General features: G+C 51.5%; 13 protein-coding genes across 13 annotated transcripts; 9 read left to right on the top strand and 4 right to left on the bottom strand.

Annotated features, from left to right (window-relative positions):
• Positions 1-353: 353 nt before the first annotated feature.
• Positions 354-1,453, top strand: An05g02310 (uncharacterized protein; the record flags this gene model as incomplete). Its single annotated transcript, XM_001390762.3, has 2 exons — positions 354-1,054; positions 1,111-1,453. 2 exons carry the CDS (start codon positions 354-356, stop codon positions 1,451-1,453), a joined length of 1,044 nt encoding a protein of 347 aa, XP_001390799.1.
• Positions 1,454-1,550: 97 nt separating this feature from the next.
• On the bottom strand, positions 1,551-2,527 carry An05g02300 (uncharacterized protein; the record flags this gene model as incomplete). The annotated part of the gene is made up of 3 exons (XM_059747967.1): positions 1,551-1,997; positions 2,052-2,244; positions 2,295-2,527. The coding sequence occupies 3 exons, from the start codon at positions 2,525-2,527 to the stop codon at positions 1,551-1,553; spliced, it is 873 nt and encodes a 290-aa protein (XP_059603741.1).
• Positions 2,528-2,598: 71 nt separating this feature from the next.
• An05g02290 (hypothetical protein) lies at positions 2,599-2,958 on the top strand (the record flags this gene model as incomplete). The annotated part of the gene is made up of 2 exons (XM_059747965.1): positions 2,599-2,759; positions 2,853-2,958. The coding sequence occupies 2 exons, from the start codon at positions 2,599-2,601 to the stop codon at positions 2,956-2,958; spliced, it is 267 nt and encodes an 88-aa protein (XP_059603740.1).
• Positions 2,959-4,061: 1,103 nt separating this feature from the next.
• Positions 4,062-5,242, top strand: An05g02280 (uncharacterized protein; the record flags this gene model as incomplete). The annotated part of the gene is made up of 2 exons (XM_001390759.3): positions 4,062-4,295; positions 4,349-5,242. 2 exons carry the CDS (start codon positions 4,062-4,064, stop codon positions 5,240-5,242), a joined length of 1,128 nt encoding a protein of 375 aa, XP_001390796.1.
• Positions 5,243-5,963: 721 nt separating this feature from the next.
• On the top strand, positions 5,964-7,647 carry An05g02270 (uncharacterized protein; the record flags this gene model as incomplete). The annotated part of the gene is given in 6 exon segments (XM_059747964.1): positions 5,964-6,211; positions 6,283-6,873; positions 6,924-7,116; positions 7,169-7,241; positions 7,293-7,347; positions 7,391-7,647. Coding segments are annotated over 6 exon segments (1,417 nt in total), but the record flags the coding sequence as incomplete, so codon positions are not given.
• An 810-nt stretch (positions 7,648-8,457) lies between these two features.
• On the top strand, positions 8,458-9,711 carry An05g02260 (uncharacterized protein; the record flags this gene model as incomplete). The annotated part of the gene is made up of 4 exons (XM_001390757.1): positions 8,458-8,463; positions 8,512-8,634; positions 8,703-8,710; positions 8,763-9,711. 4 exons carry the CDS (start codon positions 8,458-8,460, stop codon positions 9,709-9,711), a joined length of 1,086 nt encoding a protein of 361 aa, XP_001390794.1.
• A 215-nt stretch (positions 9,712-9,926) lies between these two features.
• An05g02250 (uncharacterized protein) lies at positions 9,927-10,835 on the bottom strand (the record flags this gene model as incomplete). Its single annotated transcript, XM_059747963.1, has 2 exons — positions 9,927-9,962; positions 10,101-10,835. The coding sequence occupies 2 exons, from the start codon at positions 10,833-10,835 to the stop codon at positions 9,927-9,929; spliced, it is 771 nt and encodes a 256-aa protein (XP_059603738.1).
• Positions 10,836-11,614: 779 nt separating this feature from the next.
• An05g02240 (uncharacterized protein) lies at positions 11,615-13,032 on the bottom strand (the record flags this gene model as incomplete). Its single annotated transcript, XM_059747962.1, has 7 exons — positions 11,615-11,734; positions 11,775-11,954; positions 12,003-12,080; positions 12,146-12,251; positions 12,333-12,404; positions 12,452-12,635; positions 12,717-13,032. The coding sequence occupies 7 exons, from the start codon at positions 13,030-13,032 to the stop codon at positions 11,615-11,617; spliced, it is 1,056 nt and encodes a 351-aa protein (XP_059603737.1).
• A 616-nt stretch (positions 13,033-13,648) lies between these two features.
• An05g02230 (uncharacterized protein) lies at positions 13,649-15,422 on the top strand (the record flags this gene model as incomplete). Its single annotated transcript, XM_059747961.1, has 2 exons — positions 13,649-14,054; positions 14,119-15,422. 2 exons carry the CDS (start codon positions 13,649-13,651, stop codon positions 15,420-15,422), a joined length of 1,710 nt encoding a protein of 569 aa, XP_059603736.1.
• A 236-nt stretch (positions 15,423-15,658) lies between these two features.
• On the top strand, positions 15,659-16,573 carry An05g02220 (uncharacterized protein; the record flags this gene model as incomplete). Its single annotated transcript, XM_059747960.1, has 2 exons — positions 15,659-15,717; positions 15,892-16,573. The coding sequence occupies 2 exons, from the start codon at positions 15,659-15,661 to the stop codon at positions 16,571-16,573; spliced, it is 741 nt and encodes a 246-aa protein (XP_059603735.1).
• A 330-nt stretch (positions 16,574-16,903) lies between these two features.
• Positions 16,904-18,106, top strand: An05g02210 (uncharacterized protein; the record flags this gene model as incomplete). The annotated part of the gene is made up of 1 exon (XM_001390752.1): positions 16,904-18,106. The coding sequence occupies one exon, from the start codon at positions 16,904-16,906 to the stop codon at positions 18,104-18,106; it is 1,203 nt and encodes a 400-aa protein (XP_001390789.1).
• Positions 18,107-18,754: 648 nt separating this feature from the next.
• An05g02200 (uncharacterized protein) lies at positions 18,755-20,098 on the top strand (the record flags this gene model as incomplete). Its single annotated transcript, XM_001390751.1, has 1 exon — positions 18,755-20,098. The coding sequence occupies one exon, from the start codon at positions 18,755-18,757 to the stop codon at positions 20,096-20,098; it is 1,344 nt and encodes a 447-aa protein (XP_001390788.1).
• Positions 20,099-20,316: 218 nt separating this feature from the next.
• An05g02190 (uncharacterized protein) lies at positions 20,317-22,328 on the bottom strand (the record flags this gene model as incomplete). The annotated part of the gene is made up of 5 exons (XM_001390750.3): positions 20,317-20,986; positions 21,055-21,646; positions 21,722-21,847; positions 22,144-22,207; positions 22,320-22,328. 5 exons carry the CDS (start codon positions 22,326-22,328, stop codon positions 20,317-20,319), a joined length of 1,461 nt encoding a protein of 486 aa, XP_001390787.3.
• Positions 22,329-22,870: the final 542 nt, after the last annotated feature.

Here is a 22,870-nt window from a genome sequence, read left to right as displayed (position 1 = left end):
CCCTTGCTGGTCTGGTCGTGTTAGCACAGTCCGAATCCAAGGGGACATCCCACTGGGCTCGGAAAGAAGCTCGGAAAGTCGAGCAGTGGGTTCTCCAGGCAGAAACGGGACCGGAGGATTACTGGTGAAACCCACCTGAAATACACGTAAATACCATTGGCGTCTCCCGTATCACAACTGTAATACCATTCGGAGCTTGCCCTGTTGGCGGCTCAAAACCTGTCCATCACTGCCTCCTTCACTATTCAATTACATCCCTCAAATAGCCTCTTCATGTCCATTATGTACCTTTTCCTTCCTCGCCATGCCTTATCTCAGCTCCAAAGCCTTTTAGGCACTGTGAGCCAGTCGCAATGGCTCACGCGCGCATCCGCCTCGTGCTGGCAGCCCTTCTTCTCTTCATTCTAACCTCCCTGCTCGCCCCATTCTTTTGTAATCTTTACCTACTGCTGCGATTACCCTTCGTGTGGAAAACCTCATCAGCCAATGCGATTATCAGCCAGCAACATGACGGATTCGATCTGACCTTTTCCGACTACAACAGCACGTACTCCGTCGCTGACACCGGCCTGTCCGTCCCTGTTCCTGCACGGCTGCATCACGTCCAACTGGGTGCACAATCCCCACGTCCAGAGTGGCAGGCTGCTCGCGATGAGTGCCTCAAGCAACATCCGGACTGGGAGACGTTTCTGTGGACCGACGAGAATGCTAGCCGCTTCGTCCAGAATTACTACCCGCACTTTCTCCCCACCTGGGAAAATTATCCACACCTTGTCCAGCGCGTGGATGCATTGCGATACATGGTCCTGCACAAGTATGGAGGCGCCGTATTGGATTATGATTTGGCATGTAAACGGTCGTTGGAACCCCTGCGTCGATTCGAATTTGTCGCGCCGGCGGCCAACCCAGTCGGTATCTCCGTTGGCATGATGCTCGCGGCACCGAACAACCCCTATGTTAATGATCTGGTGCGGAACCTGCCAAATTTTAATCGACGGTGGTCGTTTCTGCCTTACATCACAGTTATGTTTAGCACGGGATGCCATTATGCCTCGTATGACTCTTTTTCGACGCTCACAGAGGAATTGTATCGGAGCTAACAGGTTATAGAACCATCTACACCATGCAACGCCAAACCTCCACCCTCCGCGTCCTGACCGGTCCCCCCGAGAACCCGCGAATGCATATGCTCAACGGTGTGGTCAATACCCCGCTCTTTCGACATTTAGGCAGTTCCTCATGGCATGAGAAAGACGCACGCTTCATCAAAGCGTTTGCCAATATGGATCAACGGGTGGCGTTTGGGATGGTTTTGTTCGCTTTGGTGGGAGGATGCTGGGCTGTGAGCTTATGTGTGTACTCGGTGTCGGGCATGGCATCAGAGGGAGGCAATCTCGCAAGAGATAGAGATGTTGCGGAAAGCACATGGTTCATAATTACTTGTAACTATTAGATAGATATATCGCTCATGAGTCTATGCTGGGATGGCTGATTAGAGACAAATAATTTAGCTTAGTGAAAGAATATTTGACAGGAAAATGAAGTTCCGCTTAGGCTATCCGGTATAGATTATTGAACCACATATAACGGCTCACTACCAAGTACAGCACGCGATCCCACGAGTACTGACTATCATGCTGACTGAATGCTGTTCGCGCAGTAAGATAGGTCTGCCACGGGCTTACCAGCAGCGCTTTATTTCCATATGTATCGTGCTCTGTGGGCACCGGTGGGGCTGTCAAGACCGCTGCTCCGATGCGCCATGAGAATGGCACTGATGTCAAGATCAGATCAATAAGCGACGAGTACTTGCGCAGGAGGAATGTACTCTGTAGCGCGTAGACCGGCGGGGCATGCGGAAAGCTCTCTGCATATTTCCTACTCACAGTCAGACTTTTTCGCAGTGGTGATGTATGGTCGACGTACCGAACTCCGGCACTGACGGCCCTATGGTTGATATGGCCGGATACTCCACCATCGTCGAAAGTATAGATCTTCTGTAGTCTTAGTGCTCCTGTGTACTATCGTGAAAGAGTGTTGGGGCAACTTACTAGATCCACTTTCCACATGTGAACGTAATGAGCCACTATATCCTGGATGACATCCTGGCGCCACCACTTCTTTGGGTTATCCTGTAATGCACCATGCTCGAGGACGACACAGCGATCGGAGGGGATGCCGAGAGCCGCGCAACTGCGTTCGATCTCCCCTTTGCGGATATCTCCTTGGCCATGATAGTCGCCTGCATCACATTAGAAAATTCACTCCTCGGAAATTCTAAGTGAAGGGAGGACTCGCCTGTCGATAATACCAACAAGGAACGGGTGACGTCCGGGTTGTTGCGGCCGTGAAGAATAGTTGGGCTAAAGAACAGAGTCTCGTCATCGGGATGTGCCGTGACAAGGAGAACGTTCCGCGCTTGCTGGATGGTGTGTGGAACAAGCCGGGGATCTCCCGCCAGGTAGTATGCCAGAAGAAGATACAGAAAGACGGCAGCCGATGGGATGATCAGCGCTGAATATGCCATCAGACATCTCCAGTCATGTCGCCGCACTTGGCGAAGAAGGCGCCTGAGCATGCGGGTTGGGGATCCCATCGATGAGGTCGAGGTTCTTTGTACGGAGGTGGTGCCAAGATGTTGTTATCGCTAGGTGGAATCAAGCCCTGCACGGCAATTCAGTGTGCGGCACAGCCCTGAGGCAAGTTGTTCCGACAGTAAAAGAGAACAAAAGAAGACCATCAGTTCCTCGAAGGCCGAAGTCGTCTCGGGATCCGCGGACAAACTCTATGTTGTCTATGTAATGTATTGTAATACATATCTATGAAATACATCGGGTTGTAAGTATGGTCAGTAATAATACCGCTCGTGACGGAGATTTGGGGGTTTCGCAGCTCGCACAATCACACGCACCAGAAGCTTCGCACATTAGCCTCAATTCCAACACACAGAAATACTAGGCAGCAATATAGGCTTCTTTCGTCATTGGTTCGGCTCAGTAAGCTTGTTCTGTTCTCCAGAAGTGAGTGATTTACCTGACCAATGGCTGGAAACACCAGGGTGTCATGGCCCTGAAGCTAAGGGTGAAACAAGGCTGACAAGCTTTACTGACGAAAGAAGGCAAAGAACACCACCTCTATTTAGAGTAGTCTGTATGTAAGACCAACTCAACTAGGCCAAGCTCATGGGCTCATTGGTTCCAGAATTGCCCCGCGGAAATGAGCTGTCTCGACGAACCCATTGAAATAGGGGTCCTGTCAGACCTTCGTCCCTCCAGATCGATTGGCCTAGCGATCGGCCCCAGCCGTCTTTAAGGGTCTGGTCTGCGAAGTGGCCGATCATCATGGTATGAAATATTGTATTGGCTTGGTTGCACATTGGAGATGGCATGTAGTGGATCTAACAACCTGCTGTTAGGATCTCACTATACGAAGTGGATATTTGCTTAGCGCACCACAGGGTATCCAGGTCGTTCTCGGTCGCACCAACGATATGCCACCAAGTCAGAGGCCTTTTAGGCCCACCTGCAGCCGGCCATTCAACTCCGAAGCAACTCGTGAACTTGTGACTGCAACTTTGTCATTGAGCTGACGGTTGGCCATATGAACTCCCTCGATATCTCTTTCACTGCTAGATCAAGCGGATCAAGGCCCCAAGAGTAAATGGCTACGGGCATCATCGTACTAATAGTGAAGAGTTACATGTTGAATTGTCAGCTTGGGAAGTGTTGATATTTATCATGGTTGCGACCAAAGGGGGTTGAGGGGCTTGCCAAAACGAATAGGCTGCTGACCTGATATATGCTACTGTTTACAGAGTATACTTCCTCGGCTGCAAAAAGCTTCAAGAAGAGACGGGATATCTAAAAGTCAAGATAACCAACCATCAAGAGGTTTGTTCTGACCGAGGTCCGCCCTTCCACCATCACAGATGTGATGCGTCCACGGCAAGTGCAGATGACCTGCAGGAAGGTTGCCACGGCAATCCCGAGCTTGTCCAGAGACATCAGCAGCCATCTCTGTTCACGGATTCAACTCCATCTTCCTGCCAGTTGAGGAGACTCATGTGTTTCACGATGTTTACTCGGCTCGGTCTATACCTCCTGGCCCTGTTCTCTCCCACCCGTGGCGATACCATCCACCACCGAACTTATTTCTACGTTGGAGGGAACTACTCAATCACCGACAATGGCGAGCATATTTACACCAATCAGATATATGTCGAAAAATTGACGCCCGCACAAGTCACTCAGCCATATCCGATAGTGTTTGTCCATGGTCAGGCTCAGACAGCGACAGTAGGATAACCCAGGCTCCCTTGGTGAAATAACTCTAACAGAGCATGGAATAGAATTGGTTGAACAAACCAGACGGCCAGCCAGGATGGGCATCATACTTCCTTGACAAGGGCTACGAATGCTACCTCTTCGATCAGCCGTTCCGGGGCCGCAGTCCCTGGCAATCCTTCAGCGAACCACTAGAAACATACTCGGCCGAACACCTGCAACGATACTTCACCGCGCCTGAACGGTATGAGCTGTGGCCACAGGCATCGCTGCACACCCAGTGGCCTGGGACTGGGGTCATGCGCGATCCCATCTTTGATTCCTATTATGCCAGTGCTGTGCCGTTTGTTAGTGATAATGTACTGCAGCAAACTGCCATGCGCGACGCGGGCGCCGCCTTGCTGGATCGAATTGGCCGGCCAGTTATTCTGATAGCTCATTCCCAAGGTGGAACCATGGCGTGGCTACTGGCCGACCAACGATCCAATCTGGTTCACTCGATTGTCTCCATCGAGCCTGGTGGTCCCCCGTTCAGCAACGCAATGTTCGGAAACACTTCTGCTCGAGCATACGGGCTGACTGACATCCCGATTGCGTACTCGCCGCCAGTGTCGGACCCGAGCACAGACTTCTCCACCACTATTCTTCCGTCCAACTCGTCAATTCTAGCGGACTGCATCATTCAGGCGGATGATCCGCCTGCGCGGCAACTGGCGAAACTGAGCAAAATTCCCGTGCTACTAGTGACGACGGAAGCTTCGTACCATGCGCAGTATGACTGGTGCACGGTAAGGTTCTTGCAACAAGCCGGCGTACAGGCAGAGCACATGCAATTGTCAGAAATCGGCATTCACGGCAATGGTCATATGGTATTTCTGGAGGAGAACAGTGACGAGGTTGCGGCTGTTATTCATGACAGGATTGGACAGTCCGATGTGGATGGGAAAGCTGAGCTTTGATGAGGTCTTACCGTGCGTCGAGGAAGGCGATGCTCAAGGTAGCCCTGTGATCTTCAGGTGAACTGTGGCCGTCTTGTCTGTGCCCAGCGAGTCATGTTATAGCCATGCAAATCACGAAGTTATCTTTCGCCTAAATTCATATCCGCGGGTGAGGGCCATCATTGATACCTTAGGCGCAGAGCGAGATGCAACGCATGGGCCCCTTCCTCAACGTCGACACGTCCACGTAAGCATGCTGTAGGCGATGGAGAAGGAATAGACCTGTCAATCAATTGAGTGTAGGTTAGTAATGCTCCTACTGAAAACAAACGGGGATGAACGCCGTGCATCGTCACTAGTTAGCAGTATCCAGAGTATCATGCTCCGCCGGCTACTACGAGCAGAGCATCAAACTAGTAGGAAAATTGCGCTCTAAGAGCTTTATATCAATTAAGGAACTTATATATAGACTTGCTCTATATAAGTCTGACAGCAAAGAATAATCCTGCCGAAATGCGACCGTGGGGATTGTCAACCCCCAGCAAGCCAGGTGGCTGCCAGTATTGCCTGTTTGGGCAAGATTCCCCACTCCCCGCCTCCCCGCGAAGCGGAGAAACGGAGTATCCGCCGCTCTCCTATTCTTACTTCCTTGAGTCACACAATAAAGAACGGTAGTCTGACAGTATAAGTGATGGGTAGACCCTAGATTCATCCATCCAGCAGCACAGATTGATCGTTCTCTATGGCGTCCACTACGGGGTGCGAATCCATCTCACTTACCGAACTCGGGGAGCGGCCAATCCCGATGGTGCCAGAAGGCCCCAACAATGATGCTTCGGTTACCGAGGCTGAGGCCAAAGTCCCTTACTTGAAGCTCATCGCATCGGGCTTCTCCTTCTTCGTCGCAGGTGTCAACGACGGTAGTCTGGGCTCCTTGCTTCCCTACGTCCTCGAGACGTATCACGTTAGTACCGGCCTGGTAATTATCGTGTATGTCCTCCCCCCAATGGAGCCCAAACGCACCATCCCACGGTCAACCCAATCACTGATGGCTTTGCTAGTTATGTTACAACTCTTGTTGGCTGGCTTGTGGCCGCCCTGACCAATAGCACCGCCTGCCAATACCTCGGTTTAGGTGCCATGCTCGCTCTGGGGGCTGCGCTACAGGTGCTGGCCCATGTCCTGCGTGTCTGGCTTCCGCCGTTCCCATTGTACGCCATAACTTTACTTCCTAGCGAGTCTAGGACAGGCATTTAATGACACCCACGCCAATACATATGTCGCTGCAGTCAAGGCCGCCCATCGATGGCTCGGCTTTATCCATGCCATGTACATGGCCGGATGTCTGGTGGGCCCCTTAGTGGCCACCGCTGTGGCATCTGCTAATCGGCAGTCTCAGTGGAATTTGTTCTACATCTTCCCACTGGGGCTGGGGCTAATCAACCTGATATTGATATTGATAGCCTTCCGTGACAGCATGTCCGTCCAACATTCCTCAGAAGCCCCCCAAAGCGACGACCCGCAGCCTTCAAGCCAGGACGCTCGGAGTACGCGCGCAGTAAGGGAGATCAAGGACACACTTCGCGTCCCAGCTGTCTGGCTGACAAGTCTCTACTTTTTCTTTTTCCTGGGAGCGGCCATCACGGCCGGTGGTAGGTGAAATCACATCTCACAGGCCGAAAGGAAACTCACAACGAGATAGGATGGATTGTCGAGTACCTTGTTCGCGTTCGGCATGGTGATGTGCACCAGATGGGCTATATCCCGACTGGGTTCTATGGCGGAGCTTTCCTTGGTCAACTGGTCCTTGCTGAGCCTACTTATCGTCTAGGAGAGCGTCGCATGATATTTATCTACGCTGCTCTGTGTGCCGGGTTGGAGCTGGTATTTTGGCTGTTAGTTCACCCAATGTTGCTTTAGACTCTCATCGACTGACGAATAGCATAGGGTGCCCAATATTGGTGTGGAAGCTATGGCTATTTGCTTGTTGGGATTCTTTTCCGGGCCATTCTTTGCAACGGTGGGCTCTGTCGTATTTCACTATGGATCCAATTGCCTGACTTCTTAATAGGGAATATCCGTCGCATCCAAGATCTTTCCGGCTAACATTCGCTCCTCCGGCATTGGTACGTGAAATTTACCACGATCTAACAAGCAACGTGTTAATAGTATTTTTCAGCATTTGTCTTCGTGCTGGGGCAGATTGGCGGATCGCTCTTCCCCGTATTGACGGGAATCATCTCTTCCCACACCGGCGTCAAGGCCCTGCAGCCCATGTTATTGGCTCTGCTGTGTGCCACGGGCATCAGCTGGCTGTTGGTGCCCAAGGCGCCGAGGCTGCGTGCAGACTGATCGACAAACCAGAAAGCAACTGTGGTTTCCGGATACAGTTCACATCTATTGAACCTGCTCTACGCTTTATGTGATCTTACGTCGCTTAGGTAGAAACATTCATCCGATTGCACTGGCATTCTTCTAAGTAGCATAAATGGAAATACTGATCAATAGGTTTTTGAAACTGTGCTTGCAGCAGCTATTCCACCAGCTAGACCTTCCTGACATGTACTGATTCGTACAGGAAGAAGGCCTTCATCAGGATGAGTCAGAGACTATCGCCATTGCCCGTGGAATGCCCAGTAATGTAGTGCGGAAATACCTGCTACAGCCACTTTATGTGGCCGGGCGGGCCCTTGACGATGCTAGTGGGGAACGCAGTCTTTCTTGATATCCTTAAGCGGATAGAGCACGGTCTTAACGCTTATACCCACCATTGCCGCGGGATTCATGTGAGGAGTGGGAAGTCCTTTACAGAACAATCGAGAGGAGCGGTGTCTTATAGATATATAGCAAATAGCGCTTTATAAGGCATGTGTGTCCGAGGTGCGCTGATCGGCCCGTAATGGGAACGGCTACGTCGTTAAAGATATAGAGTCAATGATAACCGCAAAGTTATACTTATAGTATGGCTGATTGATAACTAGATGCCGATGAAGAGAAATTTAGTAAGCTGATCTACATGACCCTGCACGCGAACAAATCCGGCAATTCTCGCCAGACATACCCGTTTCACTTGATCGCCTCATGAACCATCTTTGCACCTGACAAGAAGAGGGGTTGATAATGGTGCTCGCCCACCACATCAACAACTGCTTTCGGAACGAAGGCTTCACTCCTAACGGCACCTTAAGGAGAATACATCACTACACATCGTCAAAACTGTTCCATTCATCAACACCATGGAGGTAAGTTCATCTCTGCTGTCATAATATGCCGACTAATGCGCGGGGTAGAACCCCTCATTTGTCCTGCGCAACATCAAAGATGTAGTCATTGAAGACCGGCCCAAACCCATCCTCAAAGACCCCCATGATGTGATGGTCCATGTAGCACAAACAGGTATTTGTGGAAGTGATGTAAGTGGTTCTCACTCTTCTCCGCCCCCAAATTAGTCCTTATATGTCCAGATTAACACATCGCCCAGGTTCACTAGTATGCGTCTTCCCTTGTATCCTATCTAAACATGATCTTGACATGCTCCCAGCTGGCAACGCGGTCGCATCGGCGACTTCGTCCTCACCGGGCCCATGGTCCTCGGCCATGAATCTGCCGGCGTAGTTGTCGAAGTCGGCGACAAAGTCCGACACCTCAAACCCGGCGATCGCGTCGCCATGGAACCGGGCGTACCCTGTCGTCGCTGCGACTACTGCCGCAGCGGATCATACAACCTCTGTGGCGATACGATCTTCGCTGCGACCCCGCCCTGGGACGGCACCCTCGCCAAATACTACGTCAACGCCGCCGACTTCTGCTACAAGATACCGGACCACATGACGCTCGAGGAAGCAGCCATGGTGGAGCCCGTGTCTGTGGCCGTGGCCATCGCCAAGACAGCCAACCTGCAAGCACACCAGACTGTGCTGGTTCTGGGATGCGGTCCGATCGGCGTACTATGCCAGGCCGTGGCTAAGGCTGCCGGAGCCAGGACCATCATCGGAGTGGATGTGATTCTGTCCCGACTGGAGGTAGCCAAGTCGTACGGCATCGATCACACATTCATGCCCTCGCGGGCCGAGCCCGGCACTGACCCGATGGTGCATGCGGAGCGGGTAGCGATGCANTTGAAGGAGGAGCTGGGTCTGGGAGAAGGCGCAGACGTGGTGTTGGAGTGCTCTGGTGCTGAGCCGTGTGTGCAGATGGGTATCTACGCAGCCCGCCGGGGAGCCACATTCGTGCAGGCTGGCATGGGCAAGGAGAACATTCTGTTCCCCATTACGGCGGTGTGCACGCGTGGGTTGACCATCAAGGGATCCATTCGGTATCTGACCGGGTGCTATCCGGCGGCTATCGACTTGATTGCCAAGGGCAAGATTGATGTGAAGCGGTTGATCACGAATAGGTTCCCGTTCGAGAAGGCCGAGGAGGCATTCGAGTTGGTCAAGGCTGGACGGGCGGATGTGTTCAAAGTTATGATTGCGGGAGTGCAGGAGTAATGTATATCGACTCACTCATAGCTAACGTCCGGCTGGTTGGTTGGCAGTCAAGGTGGTTAAGTATGAAAGGGGGTTTTTATACTACCACGAGACTAATTTGGGAGGATCCTGGCCGTTGAGAGATGCGCACGACCTTCAGAAATTTTAAGAAAGTTCCCAGAGATTTACAGATACTTTCTCTAGAAGTAGTATATAAGTTGGTGTATAGGACTGCGTTATGGGAACAGGTGATCAAGTCGCATGGTATCACACTGTTGCAACAATATGTATAGTCTTACATGATGGTAGCTACATAGGTCGATGAGGCAGACAGAGAGTAAGCATTTCGAGGGATCACCACCTTAGGCAAAAGGACACCCATCGCCTCCGGCATTGCCAATAACACTCACGGTAGTAGTGGCTGTCATGACGCTGACATCCTGAGTACTGGCTTGTGACGCCGTCTCCGTTTCATACAAGGCCACCGTTGGGGTCGGCACCTTGTCCAAGGTCACAGGGTGGGAATAGTCTGAGCACCAACCAATAGTCTTAGGCACAATTCCTGGCTTGACAGTTCTGGACGAGATGACAGGAGCAGGAGTGGATGAAGGAGCCGGGAGATGGGAGGAGTGGTGATGGAGAAGATGATGATCATGGTGATGGTTGTGGTGGGACAAAGCAGAGCTGGACGCGGTAGGGCTCACCGTGACATAAACGGTAGATGCTGCAGGGCAGGTAGAGGTTGCAGATGCTCCGGGGGCCGTGACACTCGTATCAACGCATTCGGTCGCGTTGGCCACGTCGGAGACGAAGAATTTCTCAGACTGAGCATAGATGATGTAGACGTTGGTGCCGTTGATCCCGCTGATCTGGTAGCCCCACTCGGGATCGGTGTCGCAGGGGATTTGCACGGGGTATGNCAGATCGGAGGTGGGAATATCAAGCGCCAAGGGGACATAGGAGGGCGGCCAGTAGACGAAATTCCAGAGATAGAGGCTGAAGGTGGTGGGATCGGTGTCCACGGTGGTCCAGTTGACGGTGATGGTGGAACCGGCGGCGTAGGTTGAATTGAGGGTCGGCTCGGTGATGCTGATGGCCGCAGCCAGGGAGCCGAGGCTGAGGATGAAAGGGATGGCTGAACGCATGACTAGGATTGATTGCCGAAATGAAGGAGAGACTGGGAATAAGAAACTGAGTATCAATGAATGAATGAATGACGGTATGAATGCTATAGACGCCCAAACGAGTGACTAAAGGGGTCAGAGAGGCGCGACGCAAGGGAGAAACCGTTAACCCCCATGGCAGGAATACTGGGCAGATGCAAAGATATAAGCAGCCCCCGCTTGTGCTTTTCTCCGGAAATTGGAGGCTGTACTCGTGTCACTTCCAAGATTATGCTAAATTTAAAATCAAGCCACGCGTTCCCAACTATTGAACCACTAAGTGACGAATACCATCTGCCATTGGCTCTGTTTAAGACACCCGAGTGGAGTGGAGTGCTCGGGCCCGCCGACTGGAAAATCAAACCGTTCCAAACAGGCATCCATCCATCTGTTTCTTGCTCGGCCTCCTTGGAAAACTCAGATGCAGCCCTATATGAAATTATTTACATGTGAAGTCAAGAATGTTGTATACTTCTCACCATCGACTTGGATTTAGTGGCGCTCTTCCCATAATCTCTCACTCTAGCCTCAAAGCAATTGGTATTATTATATTGTTACTACTGCAACTATATATACAGCCTGGTAAGAAATATATAGTTATATTGTACATTCTACAACGACTCTCTGCTGCCTCCCTGCCCGTTCTATTCGTTTTCGTAGTATGCGACAATCTCATCTAACATCCTCCAACGCACCTAGCCGAAAGCGGAACAGACTGTCTAATAACCGGCAATAGGCTGGCCCTCTTGTTCAGAAGACGGTCAGTCATTGTAATTCTCATTGGGATCCTGGAACGGCCCATAGTTCACCTTACCACCGCGAGTATTTGAGGCAAAAGGAATACCTTTCTTAATCCGCTTTATGAGGTCCTGGAAGGCTTCCTGTAAGCTAGTGCCTAAATGACTGCTGTGGTCAATTTACCGGATTGTAGATAAAAGGCCGTGGAAATGTCACGAGGTCGATCTTCTCCTGCTGGATCAAATTTCTTGCCTCCTCGACTGTGTACTCATGGTTTACCATGAGCATAGTGCGACTCCCAGGATATTTAATAAGAGGGCCGAAGTCAGTGAGAGGTTCATATCTTGGGGGCAATTCTTTCCCCTGAGGCCTGTCTTGCAATCTAAATTAGTCATCGGATTCCCGCCCAACATCACAGCCTCGACGGGATAGATCGATAAAAGCGAGATCGCGACGCATCAGCTCCTTGAGGAAGTATGTATATGTCTCCTTTATTTCGTCGTATGAGATCATGGTGTCATTATAATATCCGTAGGGCAGATCTTGATCCCGACTGCTCGAGGACCCCAGTCCTTAATGATGACATCGAGCACCTCGAGCGGGAAACGGCAGCGATTCTCAACAGAGCCACCGTATTTGTCACTGCGTGTATCCGAGTGCCTAGATAATCCATAAGCTCGTGAAATATGCATTATGTGGAGAGGTATTGCTCACGAGCACAGGAAGTTGTGGAGAAGATACCCGCTAGTTAGCCGCCGTGTCAGCTCCGATTGCCCTATCCACGATGCGTCCGTCTGCCCCTGCGTACTCACCCTTGTGCCAATAGCTCAATCCCATCAACCCCAGCCGTTTTTACTCACGTGACAGAATGCCGGTATTGCTCGATAATGGCTTCTGGGTCATCGATCTCGGTGATGTTGTGAGTGTGGCCTGGAAGTCCCTCCAATGTACGATACTTTCCGCCCTTGGCAGGTACTTTGGATGGGGCATAGATTGGATTTCCCGACTTTTTCAACATCGGCATATTTTCATTCTGAATGCGTCCTATATTTAGGATTTAGTCTACAGTCCTTGACTTTACACTCTCTTATCAGAGTACCGAAAACATGAACGGGCAATGCTCACCTGGGTGCCATGGCTGGAAGAGGATCTTTCCCCCGACCTTGTGCACCTCGCTTGTTACCTTGGTCCAAGCTTCTGCGTGGCTATCATTGTACATCACAGGCGCATTGGGCCATTCGACACCACTCGGGTAGATAAAGGTTCCCTCTGCGACGATAAGTCCGGTGCCGTCCCGCGCTCGGTCGGCGTAATGCTTGACGTTTACTTGGGTGGGTTTATTCCCATTGGTGCATCGATTGCGCGTCATGGTGCCCATGCAAATGCGATTGCGCAATTGGATTCCATCCCCGAGGACAACCGGTTCAAGAAGCTCTGCCATTGTATTGCTTTCAACAATTCGCAAATATGTGCAGGACAGGGTAACTTGGGTAATCTGAATGATAACCAGAGATAGAAGCCAGACACACAGGTGCATTTATATTCGCATTTGATCTAGGATGAGGTCATGCCACTCCGTGTTTGCTTTGTAATGGCTCCTGGTTTGGAACGGCGATGATCGCGGAAAATGAATTCAGTCCGCAGCTCGCAGGTTCACATTTCATGGTTATTTGGCAAAAGGATATAGTTATGAGACATGCAGTTTGGTTATTCTCCTGCACCAACTCACCGCCACTCTTCGTATATTGCACTCGGATGTCATCATGATGGACGCTGCACTTTGGATCGTAAGTATCGACTATGAAGACAATGGAGATTGTTGGGTACTTGAACTAGTCCTCGGATGACTTTCCCGAGGCCGGCGACTGATGATGGGCCTGAGGCTGCTATCACGGCCTTCTTTGCCGAATCACCGAACCAAAGATTATCCCCCCTCCGCCTCAAAGCTTGGCCATTCTCGTTATTGGCAACGTCCCTTTTGTTACTCAAAGCACCTTGTCCTACGATATGCACGGCATCATTGGTGCGAGAATAAAATGACACATCCGCTTACAAGCATGTCCCCTCCCCCCCTCTGCCACGGAGATCCCCACGTGCAAGGAACGGCTTCTGGAAGGCTGATTGCCAGCCACGTGGAGTTGAGTTTCTGGGGTGGCGTTGACCCCCAAACAGGCCAGGTTATTGACCAACACCACCCCTTGAGTGGCCATTCTCTGGAAGGTTGCATCCTCGCCATTCCAGGTGGCCGCGGCTCCTGTTCGGGCAGCGGGGTGATGCTCGAACTCCTGCTCAACAACCGCGGGCCCAAGGCGATACTGTTCGAGCGCCGGGAGGAAATCCTCACCCTGGGGGTAATGGTCGCGGAGGAGATGTTCGACAGGGCAATTCCAGTGATAACATTGAGCTCAGACGACTTTCGGAGGGTGCTGAAACTTCATGACACTTACATCACGGTCAGTGATGGTTATATCTTCGACCAGGAGTTACCCGGGACATTGCATGAACTGCCTGGCTGCCACTACTAAAGGACCGTCGGTGCTGACCACAAAGATACAACTGTCCGATGTGGATAGAGCACTGATTCAGGGCGAGTACGGAGAAGCCGCTCGCGTGGCCATGCAGATTGTCCTGCGAATGTCCGAGTTATTAGAGGTTCGCGAACTGATCCCGGTCACCCAGGTTCATGTCGATGGCTGTATCTATACCGGGCCAGGATCTCTCCTGTTTGCAGAGAAATTGCGCGACTTGGGCGGCCATGTTCTTGTTCCGACTACCTTAAATTCTATCTCGGTCGACCAGAAGCGATGGCGCGCCCAAGGCGTAGATGTGGCTTTTGGGGAAGCGGCCGACCGGCTGGCGAAAGCATATATGGACATGGGTGCGCGGCCAACTTTCACATGTAGCCCCTACCAGCTGGATAGCGCCCCTAAACTCGGAGATCAAGTCGCTTGGGCGGAATCTAATGCTGTGGTGTATGCCAACAGTGTACTTGGGGCGCGTACCATGAAGTATCCGGATTTTCTCGACATCGCCATTGCTCTCACGGGCCGCGCCCCGAAAGGAGGACCGCATGTTGATACCAATCGCCGAGCATCACTAATTATTCGGTTGCACGATGTTGAACGCTTGCATGACCTCGATGACTCCTTTTACCCCGTTCTTGGCTATCATGTAGGGACGCTGGCAACCACTCAGATCCCGGTGATCGTGGGCCTCGAATCGCTCGCCCCAAACCGGGATGACCTCAAGGCTTTTGGGGCAGCATTTGCAACCGTCTCAAGTGCTCCGATGTTTCACATGGTGGGCATCACACCGGAAGCAGAGACCATAGAAGCCGCCATCCGCCCCGGAACCTACCCAGCTTGTGTGGATGTGCAGATTGAGGACCTCATTCCCTGTTGGGACACACTGAACACTGCATCAGAGTGCCAAACCGTGGATCTCATTTCCCTTGGGAACCCGCACTTTTCACTGAGGGAAATTCGACGACTGGCTACTCTATGTCAAGGGCATACAAAATGCGAGGGGGTGGCGGTGATGGTAACCTGTAGTCGTGCGACATACAGCTTGGCTGGTCAAGCCGGGCTTATTCAGGAACTGGAGAGGTTTGGTGTCCGATTCATCACTGACACCTGCTGGTGCATGATTACAGAACCCATCATCCCACGTTCTCCGAATGCCATCATGACGAACTCTGGGAAATATGCCCATTATGGCCCTGGACTGACGGGGCGGAAATTTTACCTGGGCAGCCTGGCCCGGTGCGTTGACACGGCCTGCCAAGGGCGGCCAGTTGACCATCACCCATCTTGGATGGTGGAGAAGATGTGATTTACCAGTATTCCTGGGGTACTGCCCGTACTCAAAAGGCATCTCTCGAACCAAACACCGTCTTATCCCCGGCTTCGCACATCCCCTTTATGCCTGAGGCATCAATCCCTCGGTCGGCGACGCCACCTGACCCACTCGGGTGACGGTACCCGGTGGATGGAAAGGAATCCATCTCTCCAGTTTCTGTTGGTGCAGTGAATAAGTTTTTCTCGAGCAAGAAGAGGTTCTGTCAGACAATGCAATGGCTCCGACCGGACCGGATCCTGTTGCCGGAAGGGGTCCCCGACATTTGGGGGTGATAAGGAAGGCGCCCGGCAGGAGGGGATTTCTCACCCGTTCCAGCCCCGCCTGGTTATTTCTTCTTCAGTATAAATAGTTCCACCCACACTCTGTCGAATGTCACAGCTCTTGACAATCATCCACAATTGTATTCAACATGTCGCAACTACTCAAACTATCGTCTCCTCAGCTTCGACGTCTACGGCACTCTGGTCGACTGGGAAGGTGGCATCCTGGCCGCCTTCCAGCCCAGTCTCGACAAAGCCAACGCCCATTTCACCCGCGAACACCTTCTCACCGTGTACCACCAATTAGAGCACGCGCAACAAGCACAGACGCCCGACATGCCGTACTCACAACTCCTCACCACTATTCATCCTCAGTGGACAGAGCGTCTCGGTCTGCCTCGGCCGTCAGAAGAGGAAAGCCGCCAGTTCGGAGAATCCATCGGCAACTGGCCCGCTTTCCCGGATACCGTCGACGCATTAAAGCGACTGGCCCAGAAGTACAAGCTGGTGGTGCTGTCCAATGTCGATCGCGCTTCTTTTGCCAAGACCAATGCTGGTAGCTTGCAAGGCTTCCCCTTTGATCTCATCATCACCGCACAAGATGTGGGCTCCTACAAGCCCGATCTCCGGAACTTTGAATACCTGCTCAAGGCAGTCAAGGAGAAATTCGACGTCGAACCGGCGCAGGTGCTGCAGACCGCGCAGAGCCAGTTTCATGACCACCACCCGGCGCGCAAGATGGGGTTGAAGTCCGTGTGGATTGAGCGGCCGGGGGCAACAATGGGGAATCTGTCGGAGACGATCTATGACTGGCGGTTTGATACCTTGGGGGAGATGGCTGATGCGGTTGATAAGGGACTGTAGAGTAGTGAATGAGTTGATTCCTGTCTCTCAGTTTTGAACGATCCCAGAGGAACTTTATAATAGAGGAAGAGAACAAAGCAGGACTTATCAACCAATATCTCGACCTCAGATCTAATTCTAAAGTATGCACGTTAAGGTGTATACTATCCTAGTAAAGGTCCAATAAACGGCAAAGTAGCGCCTGTGAACCGGGCCGCATCCCCACCCCGCGCCAGTCTCGGGGTGCCAGCCGAAGGTCGCTCACTACTTATTGCGTGTCAACTCCCCGAAGGGGCAGTCGTCCTGCTCCCCACATAAGGTCATATTCTAATACACCCTCCTCCTTTCACTATGGATCTAGCCCGCGCTCTTGAGACCGCCTCCAGCGGCGAAGTCATCAAATGCGTCGACATGCACACCACCGGAGAGCCCACCCGCATCGTCTACGCGGGGTTTCCTCCCCTCCGCGGGTCACTGCTCTCCCAGCGCGATCAGGCTCGGGATCAATACGACCACCTCCGCAAGCGAATCATGCTAGAGCCTCGTGGGCACTACGACATGTACGGTGCCATTCTCCGACCATCCACTGAACTGGTCGAATCCGGTGAAGCTCATATCGGTGTTCTCTTCACCCACAACGGCGGCTTTTCCACCATGTGCGGCCACGCAACCATCGCGCTAGGCCGATTCCTGGTTGATACTCATGATGTGGCTGTTTTCCCGAAGCAAAATGAACTGGTCGTGGAAGACACATCAGTGGTTGTCAACTTGCATGCGCCGTGCGGATTGGTTCGCATCACCGTCCCTGTTCAAGAGACAGCCGATGGATTCAAGTCCGATCCCTCACGGGCAGTATCATTCCTGTCAACACCAGGTTATGCTGCTGCGACCAATCTTACTATTCTTATTCCACCTGAGATACGATGGAGCGAGCTTGAAGGGCGTGAGAGCATCACCCTTGATGTCAGCTATGGAGGGGCATTCTACGCGTTGATCAATATGCACGAGCTGGGATTCGCATCCACGGGGCTGAAAAAGGTCGATCTTGACTCACTATCGCAAGTGATGAGAAGACTAAAGACATATCTTGAAAGTCATCCCGATATTCTGTCTGCCTGTCAGCACCCGGAGGACAAGAGACTATCATACCTGTACTCCATTATGCTGGTGGACACGAATGTCGGGTTCAAGCCAGACGGCGTAGCTGGTGCCGAGACCGGACTGTGCTTCTTCGCCGACAATCAGATTGATCGGTCGCCCACAGGTTCGTGTGTCACAGCTCGAATGGCCCTGGCACATGCAAAGGGGGAGAGATCGGTGGGTCAGCGGTGGGCTTACAACTCGGTTGTCTCCAATCACTTTCAAACCGGTGCATTTGAGGCTGAGATCGTGGAAACAGGCCTGCGGGTGGAGGGCGGAAATGCTCCGGCCAAGGATGCGGTGGTGGTGCGTGTGGAGGGGAGGGCGTACTATACAGGCACATCGAGTTTTATGGTTGAAGAGGGAGATGTTACGAGTCATGGTGGATTTGTAATGAGTGATATAACACAATAAAGTATGAACTAAGTATGAGTTGAATGTGAGCTAAATATAACCCGCTTTTAACTAGACTGGTCTCGAATGGCAGCGAGAAAGTGGTGTAAACATTGATTGATCCTCCAGGACAATCACCCAGTCATGCAAAGCTCAGAGTAAGCTTAAATTCAAAACACTACCTATAGGATGCAATAACTCAACATCTAACTCGGCTGATGCCAGTCATTACCTGCTGACAGATATGTGTACTTGATTTGCTGTAATTGCTTTACATGCTGCTATAAGAATCTTTCTCTTTTGCTTTCCTTTGGAGGAAAGGGGCTAACTACATTCCATCCAGTAACGTGGTAGGCCATCTGATTTCATCTTCGATACACCCCCATCGCTCAAGAGGGATCAATGTATTTTCCTCATAACCGTTAGTAGCCCTCGTCGGCATCGCGCGAGTCTTTCATTTTACGCTCACCGAGTCTGTTGTTCGGAGCACAGAGGACTGGTGTGTATGTGGATCCTGAGCCCTGACCCGCAACAAAAGAGCCAGTCAAAGGCTCGTATAGCCGGCTAGACTCCATTAAGACGGGCTTCATGGCACGTGCAAGCCAGGAGTAAGATTCAGGCTGGCCATAATACTGCCACACTGAAGTCAAGAAACAAGAGATACGAGAAATGCCCTCCATCAAAGTCTTCACTCGCTGGCGGCCTGCGTTGCCCTCGGAATCGGAGGCCCCTGAAATTTCCCGAACACAAGAATCCCATCCTGGAAAGAACACCACGATCGCATTAACACCACCGCCGTCCCAGAAACTCTCGCGCCCCTGGAAGAGCGACTCGGCTTTTACCAAGATATTCAACGCAGATGACTCTAACCGAACTGTCTTCGAGCATGTCGTTGCACCCACTCTCCCTCGGGTCTTCAGCGGGCAAAACTGCAACTTCTTCGCCTACGGACACTCGGGCAGTGGGAAGTCGCACACCATCATCGGGTATAACTTTGAGCGTCCGGAGGAGTTTGGACTCTGTTTGTCAGCTGCAAAGGCACTCTTCGAGCAGCTACACCAACTCAACGAGAAGTCCAAGGAGAATGAGAGGCTTCTCCTAGGTCTTCGCATGTACGAGCTGCGGAAGAACATCGCCTTTGACCTCCTCAACGACCGATGCAAGTGCCATATCCGCGAAGGCGCTGACGGGAAGACCCACGTCCGTGGGGAGACGGAAACCCTCGCCGACGGGAAAGTCCGCGTGCGGCCGATCGTCACCAAACCATGCTTTACCTTTGATGAGTTCCACGCTCAGTTGCGGGCGGGTATTCAAAGCAGGGCAACGGGCACATCTACGATCCATGATCAGAGTTCTCGGACGCATGCTGTGTTCGAGGTTGAAATCGTGACGAAAGAACTGCTGGATGCGAGGGATGCCGTCATTGAGCGACAATCCGAGCTGGTACCGGTCGGGAAACGCGCTACTGATATCTACATCGAGGAGAATACGAAGGCTATCATCCAGACACCGGATGGCAAGTATGTCCCGAATCCGGACTATCAACTCAATCAGACAGCGATAGATGAGGCCGAGGCAAAGAAAGCCGAATACGAGTCGCGCGTCCAGAAGGCGGAAGACTATGTGTCAGAAGTGAAAAAGTCATGCCCCCATGCCTGTCTGGGTGGAAAGATGGTGTTTGTGGATCTTGCTGGCTCAGAATACTGCCATGACAAGGGTTCTGTGTCTACAATGCGAACAAAACAGACCCCCCAGGAGCAGCAGGAGAGCCGACAGATCAATACCGATCTTCTTGCCTTGAAAGAAGTCATCCGGGCGATGGCTCGGAAGCAGAGTCGTATTCCCTTCCGCTCATCACCCCTGACGATGGTTTTGCGCGAACACTTCGTCACGGGCGGCGATGATGGGGTTTCGGCTATGATCCTTACGACGTCGCCTTCGTCGGAACAGTACAACGCTACCATTGATACGCTAAAGTATGGAAACCTGATTGGGATGGCGGGAGTTCGTTAAGGTTCTGGCGAACATTGGCGGTTGCACTCATCTATTCAATGGACTTACATGAGAGGAACATGTAGATCAGTATCGATCAGTTCGATCGCCTGCATGGCGCACTGTAATTGCATAGTTAGGAAACAAAGTTGGGCACTATAGACCAATGCTCGCTGGGTTTGTGTAGCAGCTACTGAAGGCTCAATTGCCTACTTTCACGCACGCCATATCTGTTTTGGCTAATATCTTTTAGTCCTGTATCGCTGGCACAGCACTTTGAGGACTTCAGCCAACCACTCAAAGTCCTTTCGCTCAAGGTAGACCTGGGCAGAAAGTCGCACCCAAAGCCAGCCCCCATGCTCAACAAAAGGAACAAATGTCCCATGCTCCTCCACCAAAGTAGTTTGGAACCACCTGACCACCGCGCCAGCCTCATCGGCTCTCAAAAGCGTAACAGTAGAATCAGAAGCTGCCAAATCCTCCCTGAACGTGAACGGTAACCGGACTGTGCTCATGGCACATCGTCTAAGATTGCTCTGCTTCCCCGGTTGTAGGTCCCTCTCCTCCATAACATCTGTCCCAAGTGCTGCGGCAACGATATCGGCAGCCTCATTTGCCAATCTCTCCAGGTACTCGTAAATACGCTTTTCGCCACCACATATCGTCTTGCGGAATTCCAACGCAGCAGGAACACAGAAGTAGGGCGTATCGTCATTGGTAGCGACGAATTCGAAGAGACTCTCAAATGCGCTTTTCGTCACATCGTCACTTTTCATGACAGAAGGGGCCGTCGCAGGAGAGTCTTCAGAGGGGATAAAGCCCCAGGAGGTGGGAATGGTGGTTCGAATGAGATGTTGGTTGCGTTTCGGGACATATAGCACACAGCAACTCCGGGGGACGAAAAGCCATCTATTGATCATTTCTATATGAGACTACTGAGGGAGAATCAGCGAGCATGGAACTGAGCAGGAACTTACTTATGGCAATTACTTGTAAAGAAGTCCGGCTGTAGCTTCCCGAGATCCAACGGCAGCTGCCCAATACCGTGCGCACCATCAATCAAGCTGAGGATTCCTTCTTCGCGACAAACTTCAGTGAGCCTTTCAAACGGAAACCGCACAGCTGGCAGGCTAGTCACCACATCAAAAAGGGCAAGCTTCACGTTCAATCCCTCGCTCCGTGCCTCCCGGACGACCTGGAGAAAGCGGTCCACGAGGTTCTCGTGACTAGTCGGCATTTCATATCGGACTTTACGAATCTGAGCGGCTCTAGATTCGATAAAGGATACAATGCCTTTTTCGAGAGCGCCGTAGACGGTTTCAAAATAGATGATGACATCATCTGACTTGAAAGACAAGTTATGCAGGACGGTGTTCACTCCCGTAGTGGCATTTTTGACAAAGACACATTCGCTCCGCGGGACATTCAGTAGCTTGGCGACAGCCTCGCGAGAGACATCTAGCTCTTTGGGAGTGGTGTAGCGGATGAATGGATCTGGACGCGCCTCAACTTGATCCTGGAAGTGGCGCAATGCGGTGCGAACCGCTGCAGGATAGGTTCCAAATGAGCCTGGAGTTGATCAGCGCCAGTGGATCAACCTTTGATGCTACAACGCTTGATAAGTTCTACAGCGCGTGTTCTTACCGTGATTCAGATTTAGGAAGTTGGGATCGAAAAGAAATTGCTCACGCATCGCCGCCCCAAAGGGAACGATAGATGCATCAATGGAAGCCATTTGCACGTTGTGTATATTAGTTGAGAGTTGACTAACTAGAATCTAAGTTGCTTTCTTGCAATGACTCAATCTGCGGAGATGCCGACCGGCCTCGGCAAAAAGAACTGCGGCGGTACTTTTACCGCACGCGGAACAGTAACCAGATAATCGCCTCACTACGATTAGCTCAGTAGTCAATGGATGATATCAGGCATATTTCTCTAGCTTCTAGCGCCATGCCATAATGCAGTTTCCAGCAATTGCCTTAACTCAGTATCTCCATCTGGGCTTAGCATGTCTCCAGCGGTCTCCAAGTCCTCCCAGTGCTGGCAAGAATCATTGATTCTCTCACCCATCCCAGACGCGTTCAGAATTTCTGCGAGGCAATAGGGCCATTGCCTAGTTAGTAGGCTACGCTAGATACAATGTGTGTCTTAGCCCGTCCAGATATACATCACCTAATTGGCGAAAAGCCATTTTTAACCACGGTCAGACATTAATGGTTATTCAGCAGAACCTGCAATTTACCTTGGACATGATTAGCATCTCTCTCGATCTTATAAGATCCCCGTTCTTTATAATTCCTTCGTAAACGTGCCCCTGACATTATTCGTGATGCTATGAGGCTTCATTATGCTTGTATAAATGAGTATGACCAACTGCTAGCACGCTGTATAATGGGGTACTGGCATTGCTGGGCCAGTGGCATGTTGCATGATGAGGAGTCGATGTGCACAGCGTTCCTCCCTGAAACCATTGCTGCTTATTTATCTCTTATACTGCAAGATCAATGATGAGTGTCGACAACTGTCCAAACTATCGGAAGTGTGAAAATCCGAACCCCCTTCTTCCATCCCAGGTTTTATGTTTCGCCTTGATTCTTTTTTGGAATTCAGAAGCACGAGACTGCACAGTTCCAGATACTCTGCACCTGCTGCCTGCTTGAGTTTTATTATACCATTTTAAGGCAGAAAACTGTGGCTCCGGGTGGAGACTTTCTCACAAGTCATGTACTGGTACATGTTTGGAATGTCTTATACACTCCACCAGATGTCATTCAATCCTGTATATAATAACTG

Source organism: Aspergillus niger (assembly GCF_000002855.4).
Source record: "Aspergillus niger supercontig An05".
NCBI classification, from domain to species: Eukaryota; Fungi; Ascomycota; class Eurotiomycetes; order Eurotiales; family Aspergillaceae; genus Aspergillus; species Aspergillus niger.
Note: the sequence above shows the minus strand (reverse complement) of the source record. Positions and strands in the feature narration are given on the sequence as shown.